At 36.0% G+C, this 20,392-nt stretch overlaps 2 protein-coding genes across 8 annotated transcripts; both read left to right on the top strand.

Annotated features, from left to right (window-relative positions):
* The first annotated feature begins 2,465 nt into the window (after positions 1 to 2,465).
* On the top strand, positions 2,466 to 14,184 carry LOC135649949 (nuclear poly(A) polymerase 4-like). 6 transcript variants are annotated; one of them, XM_065168943.1, is made up of 14 exons: positions 2,466 to 2,732; positions 3,123 to 3,411; positions 3,524 to 3,601; positions 6,939 to 7,046; positions 9,363 to 9,425; positions 9,522 to 9,683; positions 11,256 to 11,369; positions 11,454 to 11,516; positions 11,596 to 11,925; positions 12,013 to 12,177; positions 12,328 to 12,955; positions 13,045 to 13,400; positions 13,510 to 13,586; positions 13,687 to 14,184. In XM_065168943.1, exons 2-14 carry the CDS (start codon positions 3,286 to 3,288, stop codon positions 13,709 to 13,711), a joined length of 2,295 nt encoding a protein of 764 aa, XP_065025015.1. In that variant the 5' UTR covers positions 2,466 to 2,732; positions 3,123 to 3,285; the 3' UTR covers positions 13,712 to 14,184. The 6 variants fall into 6 exon arrangements, 4 of the variants coding, with proteins under 4 accessions (XP_065025015.1, XP_065025011.1, XP_065025016.1 ...); XR_010501435.1 differs by having other exon boundaries at positions 2,467 to 3,411; positions 13,687 to 13,799; positions 13,922 to 14,184; XR_010501434.1 differs by having other exon boundaries at positions 2,466 to 3,411; positions 13,510 to 13,799; positions 13,922 to 14,184.
* Positions 14,185 to 16,331: 2,147 nt separating this feature from the next.
* LOC103998169 (pseudo histidine-containing phosphotransfer protein 2-like) lies at positions 16,332 to 19,994 on the top strand. 2 transcript variants are annotated; one of them, XM_009419562.3, is made up of 6 exons: positions 16,332 to 17,065; positions 19,080 to 19,210; positions 19,285 to 19,353; positions 19,434 to 19,505; positions 19,598 to 19,670; positions 19,760 to 19,994. In XM_009419562.3, the coding sequence occupies exons 1-6, from the start codon at positions 16,919 to 16,921 to the stop codon at positions 19,808 to 19,810; spliced, it is 543 nt and encodes a 180-aa protein (XP_009417837.3). In that variant the 5' UTR covers positions 16,332 to 16,918; the 3' UTR covers positions 19,811 to 19,994. The 2 variants fall into 2 exon arrangements, with proteins under 2 accessions (XP_009417837.3, XP_065025017.1); XM_065168945.1 differs by having other exon boundaries at positions 19,598 to 19,994.
* Positions 19,995 to 20,392: the final 398 nt, after the last annotated feature.

Genomic DNA, 20,392 nt, shown 5'->3' with positions numbered 1-20,392 from the left:
TAGCCTCTTAGGAAAATACAACAAATTTAGTTCCTCCAACTTTATATGCAAATTTAATCACTAGCAATTTTCTTTCGAGGAGGACTTATTAATTTGGTGAGGTCTGTTGGGTCATTGCACCAAAATTTAGTCACTCCAATGTGTAACTAAGGTTGTTGAATAGACAAACTATATTAGTCCGAACTACAATATAACTATTAACAAGATCATGTTCACTATTTTTAGTGATAATATAAGAAAGTGTCGATAGTGGTTAATTCCATATTTATTCCCTCTACCTTTAATATTACGATCCTGACACTTTAAATTATATCGACATCTCTATAGTTACGTACCTAAAATATTTAGGTTTATTTATTTTAATAATATTAATTTTATCAAAAAAAATATAAAAATATAGAATAAAATAAATAATTTAAATATTTTAGTTTGTGATGACGGATGGCGTTGGTGGTGCCGAATAGTAGCGTCACTGACATCGACGCCAACACAATTGCTAAGCGATCTTTTCGTTGTTCTACATTTATGTCGGCGCTCCGTCATTGCAGAATCGAAGTCCACTTCCAAAACCATCATAGAGATCCGTCGCCTATCGAAGCAAGACATAAAGATGAGTGCTCTTCCTTGCCACCCGCCTCCTCTATGGCCACCACCACCACTCATCCGTGACGGAGGCCCAAGAGAACATTGTCATTACTCTCCTCGATCTCTTTATCTCCGCTTATGTGCATCCTGGGCATCCTCAACGTCTTTGTCATTGTCCTTTGCCTCTTATCCCCCATAGCCACCCATCATGTTATTGTAACCTTTTACGATCTCTGCTCTATTGAAGCATACCGCTCTATCATTGGATCAAAAAAAGCCCTATATCATTGCTCTCGTGGACCTCCTTAACGCTCTCGATGCACCGACTAAGTCCATCAAAGTGCAATCAAGGCCCTCTACTTGCTCAATCGTATTACTCTCATCGAGTTGGGCACCGTGCCACCCCTATTCATGCTGATGGTGAAGGATGGGTGGAGAGGAGTGGTAGAGGATACAATGGTTGTAATCGCCTAAGTGGTCGGATATGACAAGAGTGTTGAGGCATTTCAAAGGGTGGACGATGTCAATGCCGTGATAGATCCAATGGTTATGGAGAGCAGTAAGGTGAGGAAAAAAGTTGTGACTATGCTGCTAAACCTAGTAAAGAGTGGTAGAGACAAAACAATGGGGGACGTTGGGGGGGTGGATGGGGTAGAGGCGACCATGAGAGCTCTGGCTAGTAGCAACAGTAGGGTGAGCGCAAGGGAGAAGAGCAAGGCGGAGGCATTGTTAAGGGTTATGAAGAGCAGGTGGGGGAACCAATCATAGGATCTTGATGATTTTGAGACTAATACTGATGACTCTATGCCACAAACGTTGGAGAGCATTTCATTGTTGCTTTACACATATCACAACTAACGTCGTTTGTCACCATTAATTAATCAACTATAATTAACCTATTTACGTTAAGTTTATATATATATATATATATATATATATATATATATATATATATATATATATATATATATATATATATATATATATATATATATATATATATATAGTAAGATATCTGAGTTGTTTACTATATTATGACATCATATTGGAAGATAGTACATCTATCAGCTTTAGTTATCATATAATAAAGTCTTCTTTTATCTCGATGCTTCCTTCTCGGTGTTAATGTTCCTCTGTTACCCTTTTTTCTTTTGTCAACTACACGTGGTTGAATTTTTCGAGAATAAGGAATGTCCAAAGTTCTCAAAGAATATATAATATTCTTATCCTTTTCCCATCTTGGGATCTATTGACTTACTCCTTAACGAATAAGACAGTTTTAACATTAATTCGTATAGCTTATTACTTATATCTTGCTATGTATAGGGCACTTCATTTTGTTCCTCAAAGAGACATCGGCCGAGGGCACAATAAAACATGTAATTGAATAAAGTAATGATGTTTATGAATAATACATATGATAAAATCATTTTTGTAAAAAAGAATGCCTCTAGTTTTTCGATAAAAGGTTAATTTTAAATTATTTTTTTGGTAAAATACCTTTCAAAGAATTTGAGGAAGTTTAACAACTTAATATTAATTAATACCGAACAAAAATATGATACCTTTAGGGGGTTATTGTGGGGGTTGGTGAGTCCTCCATAATAAATGCTTCAATTACTCGACAAATAATTTACTTTATTATAGCACGACGGAAGAATAATTACTGGATATATAACACAAACTATAGTATCAATATTTTTAAATGAATATTTTTATTAGTATAAATAAATATCTTACTGTTAAATTACGTACTTATGTTTTGTAAGAGGACTTACGAAATCTGATTACGTAATTAGGTTGGAGAAATCGGGCACCGGAAATAAAATACCCCGTCAGTTACGTAATTAGGTTCCTATAAATTGCATCCACCCATCATCGCCCCGCTTCTCTTCGCCCCGATTGGCGACCGCTCGACGACACCGTTTGAGATCGCCGCTGGATAAGGGCGCGTGCCGGATCCGCCGCCTCTTCTTCCTTGCCCCTTCCGGTTCCCCCGTTCCCTTGTGTGGGGTTGCCGCCGCCGCCGCCGCCGCCGGCTGCCCCAAGAAGCGGCGCAGGGCTCCGCTTATAGGGTTTCGCCGCCTCGGCCCTCCCGTGCGGATCCGGTGCAGGAGCCTCCCGCTCTGGTTTTGTCCCTTTTTTAGGTCGTCTTTCTTGGCCTCTCTTTTTTTTTTTTCTTGGATTCCGGTGTCGGTGTTCCTGTCCTCCACGGTTCTAGGATTGGCGGTGAGGTAGATTGATAGTCGCTCCTGATTTAGGCCAAAAAAATAATAATGAAGATTCATCTTTACTCTGTATTAATCTTGGCGGATCCATCCATCCTTATTGAAGAGCGCTTATAAGAATATGTTGGATTTCGTCGTTAGGACATCGCGTCTTTGACGTTCCTATTATGTCTGAATTGTTTCATCAAGAAGTCATCTTGGTTTGTGTCTCTAGGGTTTTGTCTTTGGTTCGGTCGCAGTTGATTTCGCTTCCTTAGTGATTCGACTGAAGAGTGATTTTTTCCTTTTCCTTTCTAATTCTGATATCAGGTACGATCCGTCGTGTATTAGGGTGGTTGTTCGCCTGTTCTTGTATTCAAGATCTTTAACTATTATCTTCTCTTGGAAGCGGTTCTTGTTAAATATGCGCTTCAAGTTATTCTAGAACCGCTTCGTGGAAGAGGAAAATTTTATCCCTTTGCCTCATTTTGGAATGAATAGTTCTGATAAAATGGTTCGCAAACCGCCACCTGCTCCAAGACAATATGGTCCGACAAAGCCAATCTCGACTGCTGGGCCTACCGCAGCAGATCTCAAGAGGACAATTGAACTAGAGAAGGTATGCTCTATTGCTCCTCTTCATCAGTGGAATGCGTTTCTCTTCTTAACCGTCTCCTGTTGCTTATGATTGGAACGTTTTTTTGTTATTGGATTTGTGTATGATGTGAAAGTTCTTGCTCGATGCTGGACTTTATGAGAGCAAGGAAGAAGCTATCAAGAGAGAGGAGGTTTTAGGAGAAATAAATGAGGTAATTATCTCATCTTTGACTATTTTTGTTCTTTGTGTGTGAGTTAACCAAATAGCTCTCATGCAATTTTTTTAACTTGAAGTGCTCGCCTTTCAAGACAGTGTGCTGTCTATTTTCAATATATTTTATAGTGTTTTTTAAGTGCTTGATGTGTAATACTGTATGAGTTATTAAGATTGGTTGGCGCTCTTGTTGGTGTCTTTGTTTAGGTTTATAGTAAGGAAGTATCATTGATGACATTGTTAGAGATTGTTGTGTAATAATGTTTGTGTACTGTTGTTCCCATTATTTGCTGATATGGTACATCACTATACCTAAACTTATCTTGGCTGGTAATGTGCCACCAACCTGTAACTGGTTGATTTTGGTACTCAACTTGTCAAAGGATAAAATTTACGTAAATATTTAGATCATAGAAAATAAAGGAAATTTTCAAATATGATTTTCAGTTTGTCAGTGTACTTGTTGTCATTGGATGCTTGAATAGGGAAAAGGACATCAAGGGAACTTGAAATGTAAAATATGGATTAAATTTATTATCATCAACTTTGGTGGTTAGGTAACTTGAACACGGTGTCCCTTTAACTTAAAAGGATTTTTTCTAGGAACCAACCTACGTCACTTATCAAAATGCAGTATGGACTCTTAAATCACTTTGGGTAGTTGCCCCAAAGGAACAAGCTTCTGTAAGTGATGATGGATGGAACACGTTAGAGTGTCAAAGAATGAATAATATGTATATTCAGAGTTCTTTGAGAAGGAAATGATCACTTTCTTGTGATACCTGGGAATCTATGGGATAGAGGTTTGATATCTGAGAAATTTAGTTTTAGTTACCTCAATACTAGGTATAATAGAAGCTTAATTTAGTGAAAAGACATCAGTGAGAGGGAGACTCATAGGCATATAGCTGACTGCATACATGTCGTCACACAAGCATGTTCCCCAATCTACTTAAGACTTTTGTCAATATTTGATTGCTTTTAACCAGTAGTACTGTCACATCTTTGAGAAGCTAAGAAAAGCAAAGCATGTTTCCCAAAAGAAGAGGAAGGAAATCAAAGCTTTTGCTGACTTTCATGAGAAAAGCTTGTTTTCAAAATTGGTTTTGCTTGTTCTCTTAGTACATAACAAGATTGTTAAAATTATGATATGGACCGCAGGATCCCACGATCCTATGGCCTAGATAAAAGCTGGTGAGTCGGCTTGGATGTCAGATCAGAATTAAGCTGGGCTCAGGTTAACTTGTGCGTCGAGTCGGTAAGCTCAACACAAAAGAGAAGAGAGAGAGAGAGATAGAGAGAGAGAGAGACACACACACACGGCTCTACCTTTTCCCAATAGCATGACTGCTGTTGGTGGTGAATTTTAGAAAGCCGGTTGTTGCCTGCTGCCTTCCGGCTCTCTCAAATGACAAATCATCCTTCAATGATGAGCTGTCTCTCTCTGGTTCTCAAGCCTTAGTTGCTATTGTTGTCGTTTTCTTTTTGAGTAAAATATGGAGCAACAAAATTGAAATATAATGGGACCCAATTTGGTTTTTTCCTTAGGAGGTACTGGGAAGGAATTGGAATGTAATAATGTGGATTCTTACAGTAGAAAAAGAGTCTCTGTTGTCTCAAACATTGTGCCTATGGGGTACGGACAAAGGTAGAGGAAAAAGCCAAAGATTTTACATAATGTTACTTTTGTTTTTGATTGGAAAATCAATCTGAATCTTTTTTGGTACCCTTCGCTCGATGAGAAAGTGGGTCAGATATTACAAGATCAACAGACCTATGGGAACTTGAGGAATGATGGAAGGGAACAAAGAGGGGAAAGGAAAAAGAAAAGATTAAAAATAAGGGAGCTATAAAAAGAGAAAAAGATTAGAATAATACTTTGCAACTTTAGCAAAGAACTGCTACTTGTAGGTCACTCCTTAATCCTCACTGAACGAATAACTACTTGTCTCTCCTCAGTTCCCAGTCCTCACCGAACATTACTTTGCCCTCTCCCTTTCCCCAACTACTTTAGTGCAGTCTTTTGTATGGTGTGTTTAGCTGCTATACCTAGATGCATTGGGTCATGTTTGATGTGATTTAGTAGTTTGTTGAATATTATGAAATATATGGTTTACATATTGGTGCAATCTTTCATATGTTGTTTTTAGCTACTACTTCGTCATAAACAATATGGTGCTAGCCACTTGCATTTATTTTTCTTCTATTGGACCATCATAGTATACCAAATTGTGATGCAAAGTGTGATTGAAGGCAGCTTGTTCTTGTAGGATGATTTAACCTTTTGCCAATAAAGTTGTGTGGCAGAATGTGTTCCAATGTGGATAGTTTATTTTAGTTAGTTTCATGGTATAACTTCATTTCCTGTATGATTTCACATCTTAGGCTTGACTGATCATGGGAGAGGATTTTGTCATAGATGAAATAAATTCATTTCATAACCTGAACTGAAAGGCCATGAAGACTAGGTTGTTTTTGTCTCGTAAGGATCCAGTGGAAGAAATTCCATGTTCTATGCTGGTGCATCTAAATAAAATAATTTTCAAATGCAAGTTGGTAAAGAACAAATTTTATATGCATCTTTACTGTTGCTTGTTCACAAGTTCAAAGAAACCAAAATATGACATTGGTAACACAAAGTTTCCATCACTAATATACAAAGTTCTTTAAATATTTCAAACCCTTGAAATATTTAAAGAACTAATACAATCATTCTTTTTGTAAGCGGGTATCTTTCTTGAATTGAGATGAGCATATTCTTGAATTGTATAATCGAACCCTTGAAACCTGAAAAAAAATAAAACATAAAATAAAAAATTATTATTCATCAAATATTAAACACTTATGAAATTATGAATTTACTTTAATTAAAATGCAATTATAAGCATAAGAACATATGAGAGACTAAAATTTAATAAAAAATCATTTATAAAGATTTTTGATATTTAATTTTGTCTAAATTGTATAATCATACAATTCTATCGTCTGAGTTTATGATCCCTTTTGCAGTCCTAGGTAGGAAAAAAAGGTTTGCAACCTTGGTAAAGTCAACAAAATTTCTCTTTCTGATTAGCTTCTCAAGTTGCATTTGAATTTTGTCGTATTTATGTTCTTTTTGGGTATCTTGGAGCATTATTATGTACCAATTGATTGAATGTGTTATTATGCTGAATATATGTTTTTATGTTCCAATCTGCTTTCAGACTCGTAACTGTGGCACTTTGCTTTATTTTATCATGCTGACTCATCTGTATCTTTTCATTATTTAGTTTGTATGACCCAATATTTCTATATAACATGATATGATTTCTCTTAATATGAACTTGGGTCTCTAGATTGTTAAAAGCTGGGTGAAGCAGTTAACTCGTCAAAGGGGTTACTCTGATCAAATGGTTGAAGAGGCCAATGCTGTCATTTTTACATTTGGATCTTATCGTTTGGGGGTAAGAGATCAACAAGCTTGATTTTACATGATGCTTAATTTTTTTTTCATCTTTGATCTTTATTTCTTATGGAGTTTCCTTTGTTAAGCCTTCGTTAATTGTGTGTATGAATAAGGACATGCAATGTTGTCAAACTTGCATATTTACCTAGGAACAGGGGAGGGTCCATAAACTTGGATTGTGGAATCAGATCATAGGAAACTACAAATCTAATAAACATTACTTTTAGAAACCATACATCATAATGTCATAAATAATTATTCTTTTCAAATAACCAAGTAATAATAATGGTTGGACTGATATGTACCAATTGGTATTTCACGTGTCGAACTAAAAATTGATATTGGACCGTATAGCTTTGTACCAATCAATATTCAATTTCTATTATTTTCAATGATACTGGACAATGCAGGTCGGTATCATGCCTGGTATCACCGATAACTTATTCAACAACGTGCCAAAACTTGTATAGATTGAGACGAGAAACCTTGCTTATTAAAATTTTAAACCAAATGTGACTCATTTCTAGGATCAAAACGTCATAATAATTTACTATTTGTCAAGAAACATGTTGCTATCAGCAGCATTTTGTGAATATTAATATATTATAAGACCAAAATGACAAGAAGTATATCATAAATATAGGCATGAAATGATGATTTAGACACACACTTGAATATTAAGTCCATTGCATGAGTTGTGGTTGCAGTTGCTAGCCATGGAAGGAGGGAAGGAGAGAGGGGGAGAAGATAGGTTGCAGCTGTAGTTGCTGCCATGGAGGGAAGGGAGAGAAGTGGCACAGTGGTAGTAACTGTTGTCCATGGAGAGAGGGGAGGAGAGGGGGAAGAGATGACAAGATAGAGTGGAGAGGATGGAAGACAGAGGGGAGGGTGACAACAGTTTTTGGCTGCAGATAGAGTTAAGAATAAAGATGGGAGAGGAAGAGGAAAGAGAAGAAGAGGAGGGGAGGGAAGAGAGTCTATGCCTTTATTTGGAGAAAGGAGGCAGTGACAACGATAGTGACTAGGTGGAATTGGAGGGCTTCAAGTCAAAAACCAACTTGGCTGACTTGAGTCTACTCGTTTAAGTTGACAGAGTTATGAATTCAAATGCTAGTCATTATGGTGCATACCGATCAGTCGAACCAAGGATTGGTATTTAAATCCTTGTACTGAGTCAACTCAATAGTTGACTTGGAATCACTGGTAGCTCTGGTTTATTATACGGTCTGGCTTGTACAATTGGATATGGGCCGTAGGATGTGTGATCTTATGCCCCAAATGAGTTTAACAGCTATAAGAACATGTATGATTTAGAACGGAATTTTCGACTATTGACTTCAACGGGGAACATAGTTTTACTTCTAGCTGCCTACAAATACAACATCATGTTGTTTTATCTTCTGTCCTTAAAATTGCACAAGTAGTTGGTTCATCACCATTTCAGTCTACATTTATTGCCATTTCAGTCTGGTTTTATAAGCTACCTGGATTGTAGGTGAGCATGACATTCTTTTGTCATGTATAATGTCTATGTGGAAGCTCCATGCCTAAAGGAGATATCACTTCTGATACATATATTGTATTTATCATGCATCTGGGAGTTGCAAATATTGATAATTCTGTTGCTTCTTTTTGTTGTTGCTTTATTGAGCTATCATAGTTTCAAACTGAAGACATGAGAAAGCTTGAAAGCAAGGCTGTCCATATTGTAGAAACTTATTGAAATATTGTAGAAACTTATTTGTTCAATTCTAAGAACTTTTGTCAACTTGAAAAGTTTTGGTGTGTTTTAGCCTGTTCACTGGTGTTGGCTGAACTCAAATAATTTCTTGAGTTCAGCCATGATGTTGGCTCATGATTCACTCTCCACATATGGTAACTGTTTGAATGAAGTAGCATGTTTTGGCTGAATGTCTCAAGCCAGGATTTAGTTCAGTAATGGACTTTGGGTTTGGAAACTTGTGGACTAGAAGATTAGATTGATTAGCAATTTGACTAAAAAGAATTATTGATTATCCAAAAGATTAGTGTCTAATAAAGGTCAATATTAAAACATTACCAGTTCAACTGATCATGGGACTGCTTTTTTGTAGTCTTTTTCATGTGTAGCTTGTCTTGTTTAGTGTTTATCTAACAAGTTGCTTTCCTTTGGCTTATATTTCTTTCCTTTTGTTTTGATTTCCCATTCACAATTTGCTGTTCCTGTAAGTTTCTCATGATTTTCTATTTCTTATTTCTAAGGTTGTTCAGATGAGTAGTACTTTGAACCAAGGAGCTCTTACAAATACTTTAAAAAATTGTTGTCTTATGGCAGGTTCACGGACCAGGGTCTGACATTGATACGCTGTGTGTTGGGCCTTCCTATGTTAATCGAGAGGTTTAAACCTTTTCTTTTCAGAACTTTATCTGACTTCTGATTTGAGAAATATATCTCATATACTTTGATACCTAACTTTCTGGGAACCTTTTGCAGGAAGACTTCTTCATTGTTTTGCATGACATTTTGGCTGAAATGGAGGAAGTTTCTGAACTGCAACCAGTGCCTGATGCTCATGTTCCTGTTATGAGATTTAAATTTCACGGGATATCCATCGATCTTCTTTATGCCAGTATATCACAGTTAGTTGTTCCAGAGGTAGGTTCATAATGTGAAACCCAGTTTGTTAGGTCTTGAAGTGGGATGTCTCTTACTCACTGGTCAACTTGTCTAGCTTCCCTTATCTATTTACTTCACAAGTTCAATTGCCTTTTACTGTATTCTGTCATTCGGCTTGTCTAATTCTCTGACTTTCCAATAGATGGCTTCCATTGGTATCTCAGTTAAGCATAAGAGAAGTTTTTTTTCTTTGCATTTCATTTTATTTATTGTTACAGAAGTCTGTTGCGCTAATTTGGGGAATTCATGCATGTCCTATTGCATGATTGTGTATAGAGTTCCCTGTTCTCCTAAAATTCCTTTCTAAACTTTATTCCTAGGTGTTGTTCTTCGACTGCCTTTTCTGCATTGCATTATGGCTCGTAATACTTTTTGAAGCTGTATACGTGACAAATACTGTAGAATGGCAGTCACCAGTGAATACTGTATACTGATTTTACATTAGGTGAGATTGTTAGCTTAATATAATAAACCTTTGATTCTTTTCACCATCCTACTTTTGTCCTCCGGATTCTTGATGAATGAGTGTCACTATCTTTCTCGTATTCCTCTTCTACTGTTGCTTATATTCTTGGATGTTTCCACAATAGTGAATTGTTGGGAGCTTCACATCTCTCTCTCTCTCTCTCTTGGCATATCCACTGGAAGGATCTCCTTCAGTTACTTACAACTTCCCAGTCTTTACCATTTCTGAACTATTGGCCTGTTAAGGGATCAATATCTGTTGACTGGCCCAGCAGCAAGTAATTCCTATCATGTGAATTACTTAATAGGCTTTTGGATCTCAAGCCAAGTGGCTCACATCTTGTTCCACATTCCCTAACTTGAACATGACATATTCTTTCCATCTTTACGTAACTTGTGTTTAACATGTATTTTACTTTATGCCTATCCCATCTGAATATGCAGGCATACATATTCAGTACAAGCTATATGTACTATGTAATCAATATTTTTAGTATTCCTTGATTCCTGTAAACTTTTTCTCTAATGTTTCCGCTATTATATCACTGAGAATCTCTGTTTATTTCTAGGTGTCTTGTTCTCTGGAGAAACATGTCTTTATATTTTCGTGCAGAAGTTTCAATTTTCATAATTGAAGTTATTTTGACATTATATATGTGGGCTAATTTTTGTTAAAAGATGCCTATAAGGTTGGAGAACTTAAGTTAGATTGTTTATGTATTTAATATTTTAATGTTTCTTCCGATTTCTGTCTTGTTCATTTACTTTATACCTGTTCTTTTGTTTCTCTTGTTTGTGAATTTGTACACAACTAATTTGCTCAAGCTGATTGGAAGAGTCTCCAAATGTTATCTGGTTGGTAATTTGAATTCACCCAAATGGTGTGGCTACTGTATAATGTGGTCACATTGAAACTATGGTATCATAATGTGGTCTTCCTTTTACGAACTTTTATGTAGGATTTGGACACCCATGTTATCTGGTTGGTAATTTGAATTCACCCAAATGGTGTGGCGGCTGTATAATGTGGTCACATTGAAACTATGGTATCATAATGTGGTCTTCCTTTTACTAACTTTTATGTAGGATTTGGACATCTCCCATGGATCTGTGCTTTACGATGTTGACGAGGCAACAGTTAGAAGTCTTAATGGTTGTAGGGTAGCAGACCAAATTCTTCGGTTGGTGCCAAAAATCGAGGTTATTATACTTGATTTTGCATTTTCTTTTCATATTTTTGCAGTCCTTTGGCTTTAATCCTGAGAGTCAATATTTTTTTTGTAGAATTTTCGAACAACTCTCAGATGCTTGAAGTTCTGGGCTAAGAAGCGGGGAGTTTATTCAAATGTAAGCTATCATTGTTTTGTAATTTTTACAACTGATTAACTATTTTAATATGACTCATTTATTACATTTCTCTGTTCAGGTGACTGGATTTCTTGGGGGTGTAAATTGGGCTCTGTTGGTTGCTCGTGTCTGTCAGCTTTATCCTAATGCTGTCCCAAGTATGCTAGTATCACGATTCTTCAGAGTTTATACTCAGTGGCGCTGGCCAAATCCAGTAATGTTGTGTGCTACTGAGGAAGATGAACTTGGTCTCCCTGTGTGGGATCCGCGTAAGAACCCACGAGATCGAACTCACCATATGCCTATTATTACTCCGGCATATCCATGCATGAACTCTAGTTATAACGTATCAACAAGCACATTAAGAGTTATGATGGAACAATTTCAAATTGGCAACATGACCTGTGAGGTCTATACTTAATTACTTAATGACTTCCTCTGAGGTATTGTTGAGAAACTGAATTTTGCTTTAATACCTTTATATTCATTCTTGCAGGATATTGAGTTGAATAAGGCAGGTTGGAGTGCTTTGTTTGAGTCTTACCTTTTCTTTGAGACATACAGAAACTATCTCCAGATTGATATTGTAGCTGCTGATTCTGAGGATCTAAGGTTATGGAAGGGGTGGGTTGAATCACGTCTGAGGCAGTTGACTCTGAAGGTACTTCCAGTTGTTTTTGGATTCCGTGTGCCTTGTGATCTTGCTTGTCCCAGGTTTATCTGATATGATTCTGCATTCAAAGGATCGAGAAATTAATCATTTTGCTTGTTCTCTCTCTGAAAAACTTCTTCCTCTTTTCTTCTCAAACAGATTGAGCGGGACACCTATGGCATGCTGCAGTGCCATCCATACCCCAATGAGTATGTAGATCACTCCAGACAGTGGTCACATTGTGCCTTCTTTATGGGCTTGCAAAGGAAACAAGGGGTGAAGATCCAAGAAGGCCAACAGTTTGATATACGTGGAACCGTTGATGAGTTTAGGCATGAAGTGAACATGTATATGTTCTGGAAACCTAGGATGGAAATATATGTTTCTCATGTTCGTAGAAAGCAGCTACCTTCTTATGTTTTTCCAGTAGGACATAAGAGACCTCGTCCATCCAGACCCATAGGCCAGCAACTGATTGATAAAACTTCTGGTGAAGATTCATGTGATGAATGTCAAGGAGGACCATCGGTGCTTCCACGTAAGAGAAGAATGAATGCTGATTACTTGGATGATAGAGCAAACAAACTTGAGAAGCAGGCATCGATTAATTCAAGCTGGGAGAAATTTCCAAACTCTGACCAACACAATCATGTAGATGTAGATGAGAATTGGAGCAAGAGGAAAAAGGATGAACCACATGAAGTTGTCTTTAAGCAAGTTAGCTATGGTTCTGTTTGCCTGAGCTGGCAGCTGCAAGCATTTGCTTCTAACATCGATAACATATCAGGTATGTTTTTCCAATGATCTCGGGGAATAGTTGTTAATTTGAAGCAGAATTTGCTTCTTGTTGATGTCAATACGTGTTTTTATTGACAGAGCGGATACCTAATGACATAGTTTGTTTCAAAGCTCATAGTTTGGAGAACTTGGCTGTAGTTGGCAGCAGTGGTGTGGATGATGGCACGGAAGGACCTTTTGGAGATGACCAAGATGGCAATGGAGTGAAGCTGGTAAATGGAATTTCACATTTTGGAAGTGGCAAGGCTTCAGCGGGAAAGCTGTTCTGCAATTCAGAGACATTTGAGGCGGTGGTTATGCAACAGCTTGCTGGCAGTGATAGCACCAGTTTGGATGACGGAAAAGATCTACTGCACTATGGTAGGCAGGGAGCCAACGTAGAGATGGATAACTTGAATGGATCAGCACGAGATGGTGTGGGAGATACCTTAAAGGTCTTGCTTGTGTTGTATGCTTCCCTTGTTCACATATGCATTGTCGATATTACATATTGTTGACTGATTATGTTTGCTTTATCTTCTGTTTGTACTTAATTTTGTAAAGCCAAACTTTGCATTTGGAGTGGCCCTTCAAAAAGCTCATGGAGTGACTGCTAATGCTGCACAGAAACCATCACTAAGGCATGCCTCGATGAACCCTATATTCTACTTTGTGATCACTAATGCTGTGTTTTCTTTATGCTATTCTGCTTGTTGTATTGTTTTTCCATCTTTGTGGCAGTCTCAGTCTAATTTCGAAGGCATGAAGTTCTGAGGATGGTTGGGACACTGAAAAGGAAGCGACAACCTGAATTGCCATTTTGTAGGAAGGAAAGCCTGATCTGCAATTGGTGGGTAAGTTTTACTGGATTTAACAAAGTTTATGTTATGCATGCAATTGAATTGGTATGAACAAGTGGAAGAACTGATGGGGAGGTGTACTATTCTAAGCAAGCTGTTCTAACAATCTGCGACAGAAAGTTTATATATACAATCATCTTGAAGATGATCTAGCAGATGTTTTGAGATTGGAGACTCATTCTGCATGTCTGGTCAACCGGTCGTGGTACAAAGACTGCCAACGTGCCTCATGACAGATCACTGAGGCGTTATTTTTGTTTCTATTTTATTAGGACTGTACACTTGTATTGCCTTGTAAAATATTACTTCCATGTTGGAGTTCATTTTGTATCGCTACTGAGTTAACTGAATCAATAGAAGCCAGACAGTTGCTTGCATATATGTTGATGTGTGCCTGGGTTACCTAACTGTTCTATGCCCCTGGGGTGATGGGTAATGTCCAAATATACTCCTGTTGTGAGCTTAAATGTCCAAATTTGCGTATCTCCTATGCCCCTAGCATATCTTAAATGTCCCCTGATGTGTGTGTGTCTATATATATATATATATATATATATATATATATATATATATATATATATATATATATATATATATATATATATATTATACACACACACACACACTGAAAACGTCTTTGACATTTTTAGTACTCAATATATGTTCTTTTACCTTAAAGGGACAAAGGGTGGATCCACTTTTGTGAAAGAAAGGGTGGACTGAATGATTATTTCGGACGTGTTAAAAAAGTGAAATAAATCGATTATTGTATATATAATAATTATATATATATATATAATTATTATTTCGGACGTGTTAAAAAAGTGAAATAAATCGATTGACTTGGTGGGCTTTTGGTATAATCCGTATGAATTATATAAAAAAATAATCTAATTTTGTAATACAATGAATGATTACTTAAAATACTTTTATCAATTATTATTATTATTATTATTATTATTATTATTATTATTATTATTATTATTATTATTATTATTATTATCAAATTTGTACTTCCTTTCAAGTATCAGAATTGAACGATATTCCATCGGTTTGCCACTAGTTTTACCTTTTTGTAAGTAGTAGATAGATGCCTCAAAAATATCAAGATTCTATTATGGAACCATGCAATTCCGACATGTAAAATTATGGATCAGATAACTAAATCATAGTGAAATGATGAGAAAGTGATTTTCACTTTTGACCAAATGCTTTAATCAATTTCTATAGTTCTACCAAATTAGAAATAATTTTATGGTCTTTGTTAATTGACAACATAAATAGCATACCTGAAGAGCATGGTGTCCCACAATATGGCAAACCTTCGCTTATACGATTCACCAAATCTAGCATACCTGAAGAGCATGACAACTTTATTCGAAGACACAATCATTTACGAGGGAAATTTGATTATGTTACTAAACAAACTTGGAATGCAGGGGCTCAATCAAGCTTAGGAAGCCGTGTTGTGCTATCGATATGCACGTATTTGCGTTATTATTCTTATCGCTGGTAGCTATTCAGTACTGTTCTTCGTCAAAGGGAAGCCATACTTGAAGAAGAAAGTGTGGGGCTATTTGTTTATCCTTTGTTTTCTTCTGTCTATTCTTCTTTGCCTTTTCTACAAGCATTACTCTCATTCAGTGATTCCCTCCTTCTCATCATTTGGATGCCCGATGAGCGGGCGGGGGGAAAACAAGATTCTGAAAGAGCCCAAGATGCATGGGTTGCTACTATCCTATGCTTTCAGTGATGCTCCAGACATACGTGGCCTCGAGAAGAATCAGTAATATCGGATGATTCTTTTGGAAAGTAAAGTTAACCTTTGGATGTCATAAAGATTAGTTTGTCGCATACGAAGCATGAACATGTCGATAAGGATGTTAGGCGAGAATCATAATGATCGGACCAATCATGCATTGCATCCTGCTACTTTTGCTCCTTTAGCAAAGTAGCGGAAGGGAAAAGCCAACACTGGAAGCCATCCGAGAGAGCTACCGGAAGTGTTACTCCATCCTACTCCTATTGGATCGGAATAAAGATAGCATTTCGAAAATGTCTTGTTCTCATTCTCATCTTTTCTTTTCCATGTGCTGCAGGAGATAGAGAGGCAAGACAATGGCTACTACTTCACGGACTTCTTTTATACTTGGGTTCTTCAAATTTAATGGACAGTTTCTTCTTGTTGGCAATTTTTCAGGAGTATTAAGGAGAAGAGTATTTTCCTTGTCAGATCTTATGAACCTACTCCGATGACCGGGAATGATGTGATCTGGTTGGCCTCTGTTTATGTCACTGACACTGGCTGTAATCAGCCTCCAAATGCTGAAGGAGAAGGAAGATTATTTTTGATGAAAATGGTGGACAGGAGTGGTAACTCCTCGACAAGCGATGTTGATCACAAGAACATACATACCGCTATACATTTGATGATCTTTGGCATGTGGTAGAATATCTGATGGCATTCGTATTAGATATGCTTTACATATTGTGATCCTTTCTGGAAATAAACATATTAATTGGTCAGAAGCTCATGAAGCGGCGCCTTCGATATCTGCTTACGGTTTGATCTGAGAGTTACATCCTGTGGGGTGCCATATGTCTTACTCTTTATGTGCATGGGAGTAATCTAATGCTGAAGTGATATCGGTGCCAAGAAGGTGGTGGATATTTTGCAGATGCAAAGAACACTTATTTAGTTGATCAGCTGCTGAAGGAGGTCAATTGTTGATGTCACTGGGAAAAACCATTCCATGCTCTCTCTCTAAAAGCTTCTTCTTGACCTGCAATGTTTAGCTGCTCTATCTAAGATATCATCAAGTAAAGCTCAAGAATTGCATATAAAAATGTCACAGGATGATTGGATTAAGCCAAGGAATACATAGCTGTAGTAGAATTATACTTGTTGTAGATACAGTAGTTGTCTTTTCTTCATGAACTCAGATGAGATTGTAGCAGTGACTTCAGCCAAGTTAATTGGACTATGGATTGGGTTACTGTCCATCTCTTGGATTTGCAACTGAACCTGTCCCACCAGAGTGCTGCCGGTGGATTATGTGCAGTGGTGATAGACATCAAAAGTCGATTTCCTGGTCTATAAATATCAGTCCACCATGGTTCTTCATATCTCATCAGCACTTACTGCCTCTGCACTCCGCCCCTTGCTCTGTTTCTGCTTTCACAACACTTATCCAGAGATGGAGAATGCTTCTGGCTTGCAGCGCCAGCTTGCTAGCATGAAGAAGGACCTCTTTGATCAGGTTGGGTTTCACCTCTCCATCTTGCTATTTTCTTTGTGCTTATCAGGTGCTCTCAGTCCAGGCAAAGCCTTCAATGGTTGTGGTGACTGCAAGAAATGGACTCGATTGCCGCACACGATCATCATCAGTATGGTTTTCATCTGGCCAACTTTATTGTGGTGGCCTTAAGTGAATACACTAAATGATCAGGTGGAAACCATGAAATATCAATCATTGCTAAAGTAATAGATTCATATCTCTCTCTCTCTCTCTCTCTCTCTCTCTCTCTCTCTCTCTCTCTCTCTCTCTCTCTATATATATATATATATATATGTATATATATATATATATGTATATATATATATATATGTATATATATATATAGGTATATATATGTATATGTATATATATATGTATATGTATATATATATGTATATATGTATATATATATATATATGCATATATATGTATATATATGTATGCATATATATATGTATATATATATATGTATGTATATATATATATATGTATATATATACATATATACATGTGTATATTTATATGTATATATATATATGTGTAGGTATATATACATATATACATATATACATATATATATATATATATTTATATATATACACATATATATACATATGTATATATACATATATATATATGTATATATACCATGTCAAGTGAGTTAAGTAGTTGCCACTAGAGAAATCTATGTGATTTGTCTGTGTTTGGTGTCCAGATGCATTGAGAACCTTGTAGCCTTATCTAGAATATGATTAAGTCACTTGTCACGAAGCTTCTTGACTGGTCTCAAATTGTTCCATTTATTCACTTATCATTATAACAAGGTATATATATATATATATATATATATATATATATATATATATATATATATATATATATATATATATATATATATATATATATATATAATAATGATAATAATAAATAAGAATAATAATATTATTATTAAAGTATAAGTTTCAATTATTTGAGATCGATATATTGATTTTTTGTTGTTATTGAGATATATAAAAAAATATAAGTTTATTTAAGTTCAGAGCATTTAAATTTGTATTTATAATTTCTATTAGAATATTTTTTACATCATCTTCTATATGTTTTTAAGTCACTAATATTGATCATTTTATGTCACTAATATTAATCATTTTACCTCTTTTGACTATTATTTACAGGTATCCATATCATTTTAAATAATTTTTATTTTATTTTTTATCAAAATAATATATAATTATTCACAAATAAAAATATTTCTTTCCCTATCTTTTTTAATAACTCTACATATTCATCTTAATATTATTATACAACACAACTTTTTTGTATATGTTATTTCTTAACTAATCAATACTCAGATCCATAAAATTATTTTAGTGGTCTCACAACTATCTTATAAAAAAATTAATTTTAAAATTACTCAATGATTATTCCTGACTTGTAACGTCTCTCACTATTTTAATCTTCTTGTTTTTATTCTATGAATAATATATTTATCGATATCTCTATCATGTTAAATAATTAATCTAAGATATCTAAAACTTTTTACTTAAAGTCTTTTTGTCTATCTAATATAAAATTAAAATTATATTTTATTCTTTCACTTAAAATTAACTACACTATTCTTCAGTTTATTCTTAAAATTCTTAAAATTATAATTTATACATTCAGTCTTAATCCTATTTAATTTAAGACCTCTAGTTTTTAAATCTTACTTATATATCTCGGGTTTAAAATTAATTTCACTAATTTTTTTAAAAATATGTATAAATTTATTGTTGTGTTCAATATAACTACAATTAATCTAAATTGAAGTTCTATACCAAGTCACAAGTTAACAAAACCAAGGCTTCAGAGTTCACTACACATCACCCCATCAATATTTTGATTGCATCCTTTTGGCAGTATCTTTGTACATGCAACTGTATTTTTCTTCTTATACAAATACGTGGTCATGTTTACTTACACAACATCAGTTTATAGATTTAGTCTCGTATTGCAGGGGTACTTGGATGAACAATTTGATCAGCTAGAGGAGTTGCAGGATGAATCCAGCCCTAATTTTGTGGAAGAAGTTGTCACATTGTTCTTCAGGGATTCATCCAGATTGATGGCCAACATTGACGACGCCCTGTACGCACATCTCTCACCACAGTAATCTGCACGTAGAGAGTTCACTTATGCTAATACCATCAACTTCTGTGCAGCCAGCGGTGCCCTCGAGATTTCCATAGGCTGGACAACTTCTTGCACCGATTGAAGGGCAGTGCTTCCAGGTAAACACTCGGTGCCCATATATATACACACGCATACGACATCCAAGGTTGACTAATGTAGGCTTAGGGAATTGGTGTAGCATCGGTGCTGCAAAGATGAAGAACGAGTGCACCAGTTTCAGAGAATTCTGCAGTGAAGAAAACCTTGACGGGTGCTTCTCTTTCCTCGACCACGCTCGTTCACTCAGTTACTTCCATGACTGTCTGTTCATGCATCACTAACCATACATCCACGCTCGTTCAGATGCCTGAGATCGTTTCAGAAGGTGAAGAATGACCACACCATCTTGAGGCAGAAGCTGGAAAACTACTTGCAGGTTGCATTCGAGCCAAACCCTTTACCTTTACGTGTCCTGAGTTCCGTCTCCTCAAACTCGTTGAGTAGCTCTCACTTGTGTTGTGGCAGTTGCTGAGGCAAGTTGGCCCCGTCGACAAAGCATCTCGCTCTGGTAGCTGAGAAGACCGGAGAGGACGTCGCCCACCAACCCTTGCGCCAATGTGAGCGAGCGTTCCCATTGAAGTGACTATATATATATATATATATATATATCCTCTCAAGTCAAGTCTCTATTACTTATATGAAGTGACTTTTTACACCTTTTCGAATAACAAGCAAAGAAAAAAAAAAAGATTTTCTTCGATTTTGTTCGAAGTAGGAATGAGAATGAGTAGGAAAACTTACATTGTCTCTTCCCAAACCCAATTTATGATTTACTTAAACTCATACCAAAATTAAACTTTATTTTTTTCTGAAAAATGTGATTTATGGAATCTTTATATAGGCATGAATATTGGAAAAAATCAACTCGTTGTCATTATTAAATTAATAATGATATGACCTTTGTGAATCTCACTTTACTCATCCTCACATAATTTTGAATATCTAATTGTTTAATTTTAATTACTTCTAAACTAGATTAAGAAGTAATCATCAAAAAATATTTATTTTTGTTTATCTTTGTAAACCCTTTTGTGAGTGGTGTCGCCCCAAATATTTTTCAACAGCAAGAACACATGGGATATTTCTCTCATGACACCG

The sequence above is a fragment of the Musa acuminata genome, chromosome BXJ3-9 (assembly GCF_036884655.1).
Source record: "Musa acuminata AAA Group cultivar baxijiao chromosome BXJ3-9, Cavendish_Baxijiao_AAA, whole genome shotgun sequence".
NCBI lineage: Eukaryota > Viridiplantae > Streptophyta > Magnoliopsida > Zingiberales > Musaceae > Musa > Musa acuminata.
This window is presented reverse-complemented; position numbering and strand designations above follow the sequence as displayed.

Excerpts from the sequence above, each read along its gene's own strand:
- LOC135649949 (XM_065168939.1), top strand. The coding sequence starts at position 3,286 with ATGAATAGTTCTGATAAAATGGTTCGCAAACCGCCACCTGCTCCAAGA. Across the intron at positions 9,426-9,521 it reads CTTCCTATGTTAATCGAGAG|GAAGACTTCTTCATTGTTTT; the intron begins GTTTAAACCTTT and ends AACCTTTTGCAG. Across the intron at positions 12,956-13,044 it reads TAACATCGATAACATATCAG|AGCGGATACCTAATGACATA; the intron begins GTATGTTTTTCC and ends TTTTATTGACAG.
- LOC103998169 (XM_065168945.1), top strand. The coding sequence starts at position 16,919 with ATGGTTCTTCATATCTCATCAGCACTTACTGCCTCTGCACTCCGCCCC. Across the intron at positions 19,354-19,433 it reads TTGAAGGGCAGTGCTTCCAG|CATCGGTGCTGCAAAGATGA; the intron begins GTAAACACTCGG and ends GAATTGGTGTAG. Across the intron at positions 19,506-19,597 it reads AGTGAAGAAAACCTTGACGG|ATGCCTGAGATCGTTTCAGA; the intron begins GTGCTTCTCTTT and ends ACGCTCGTTCAG.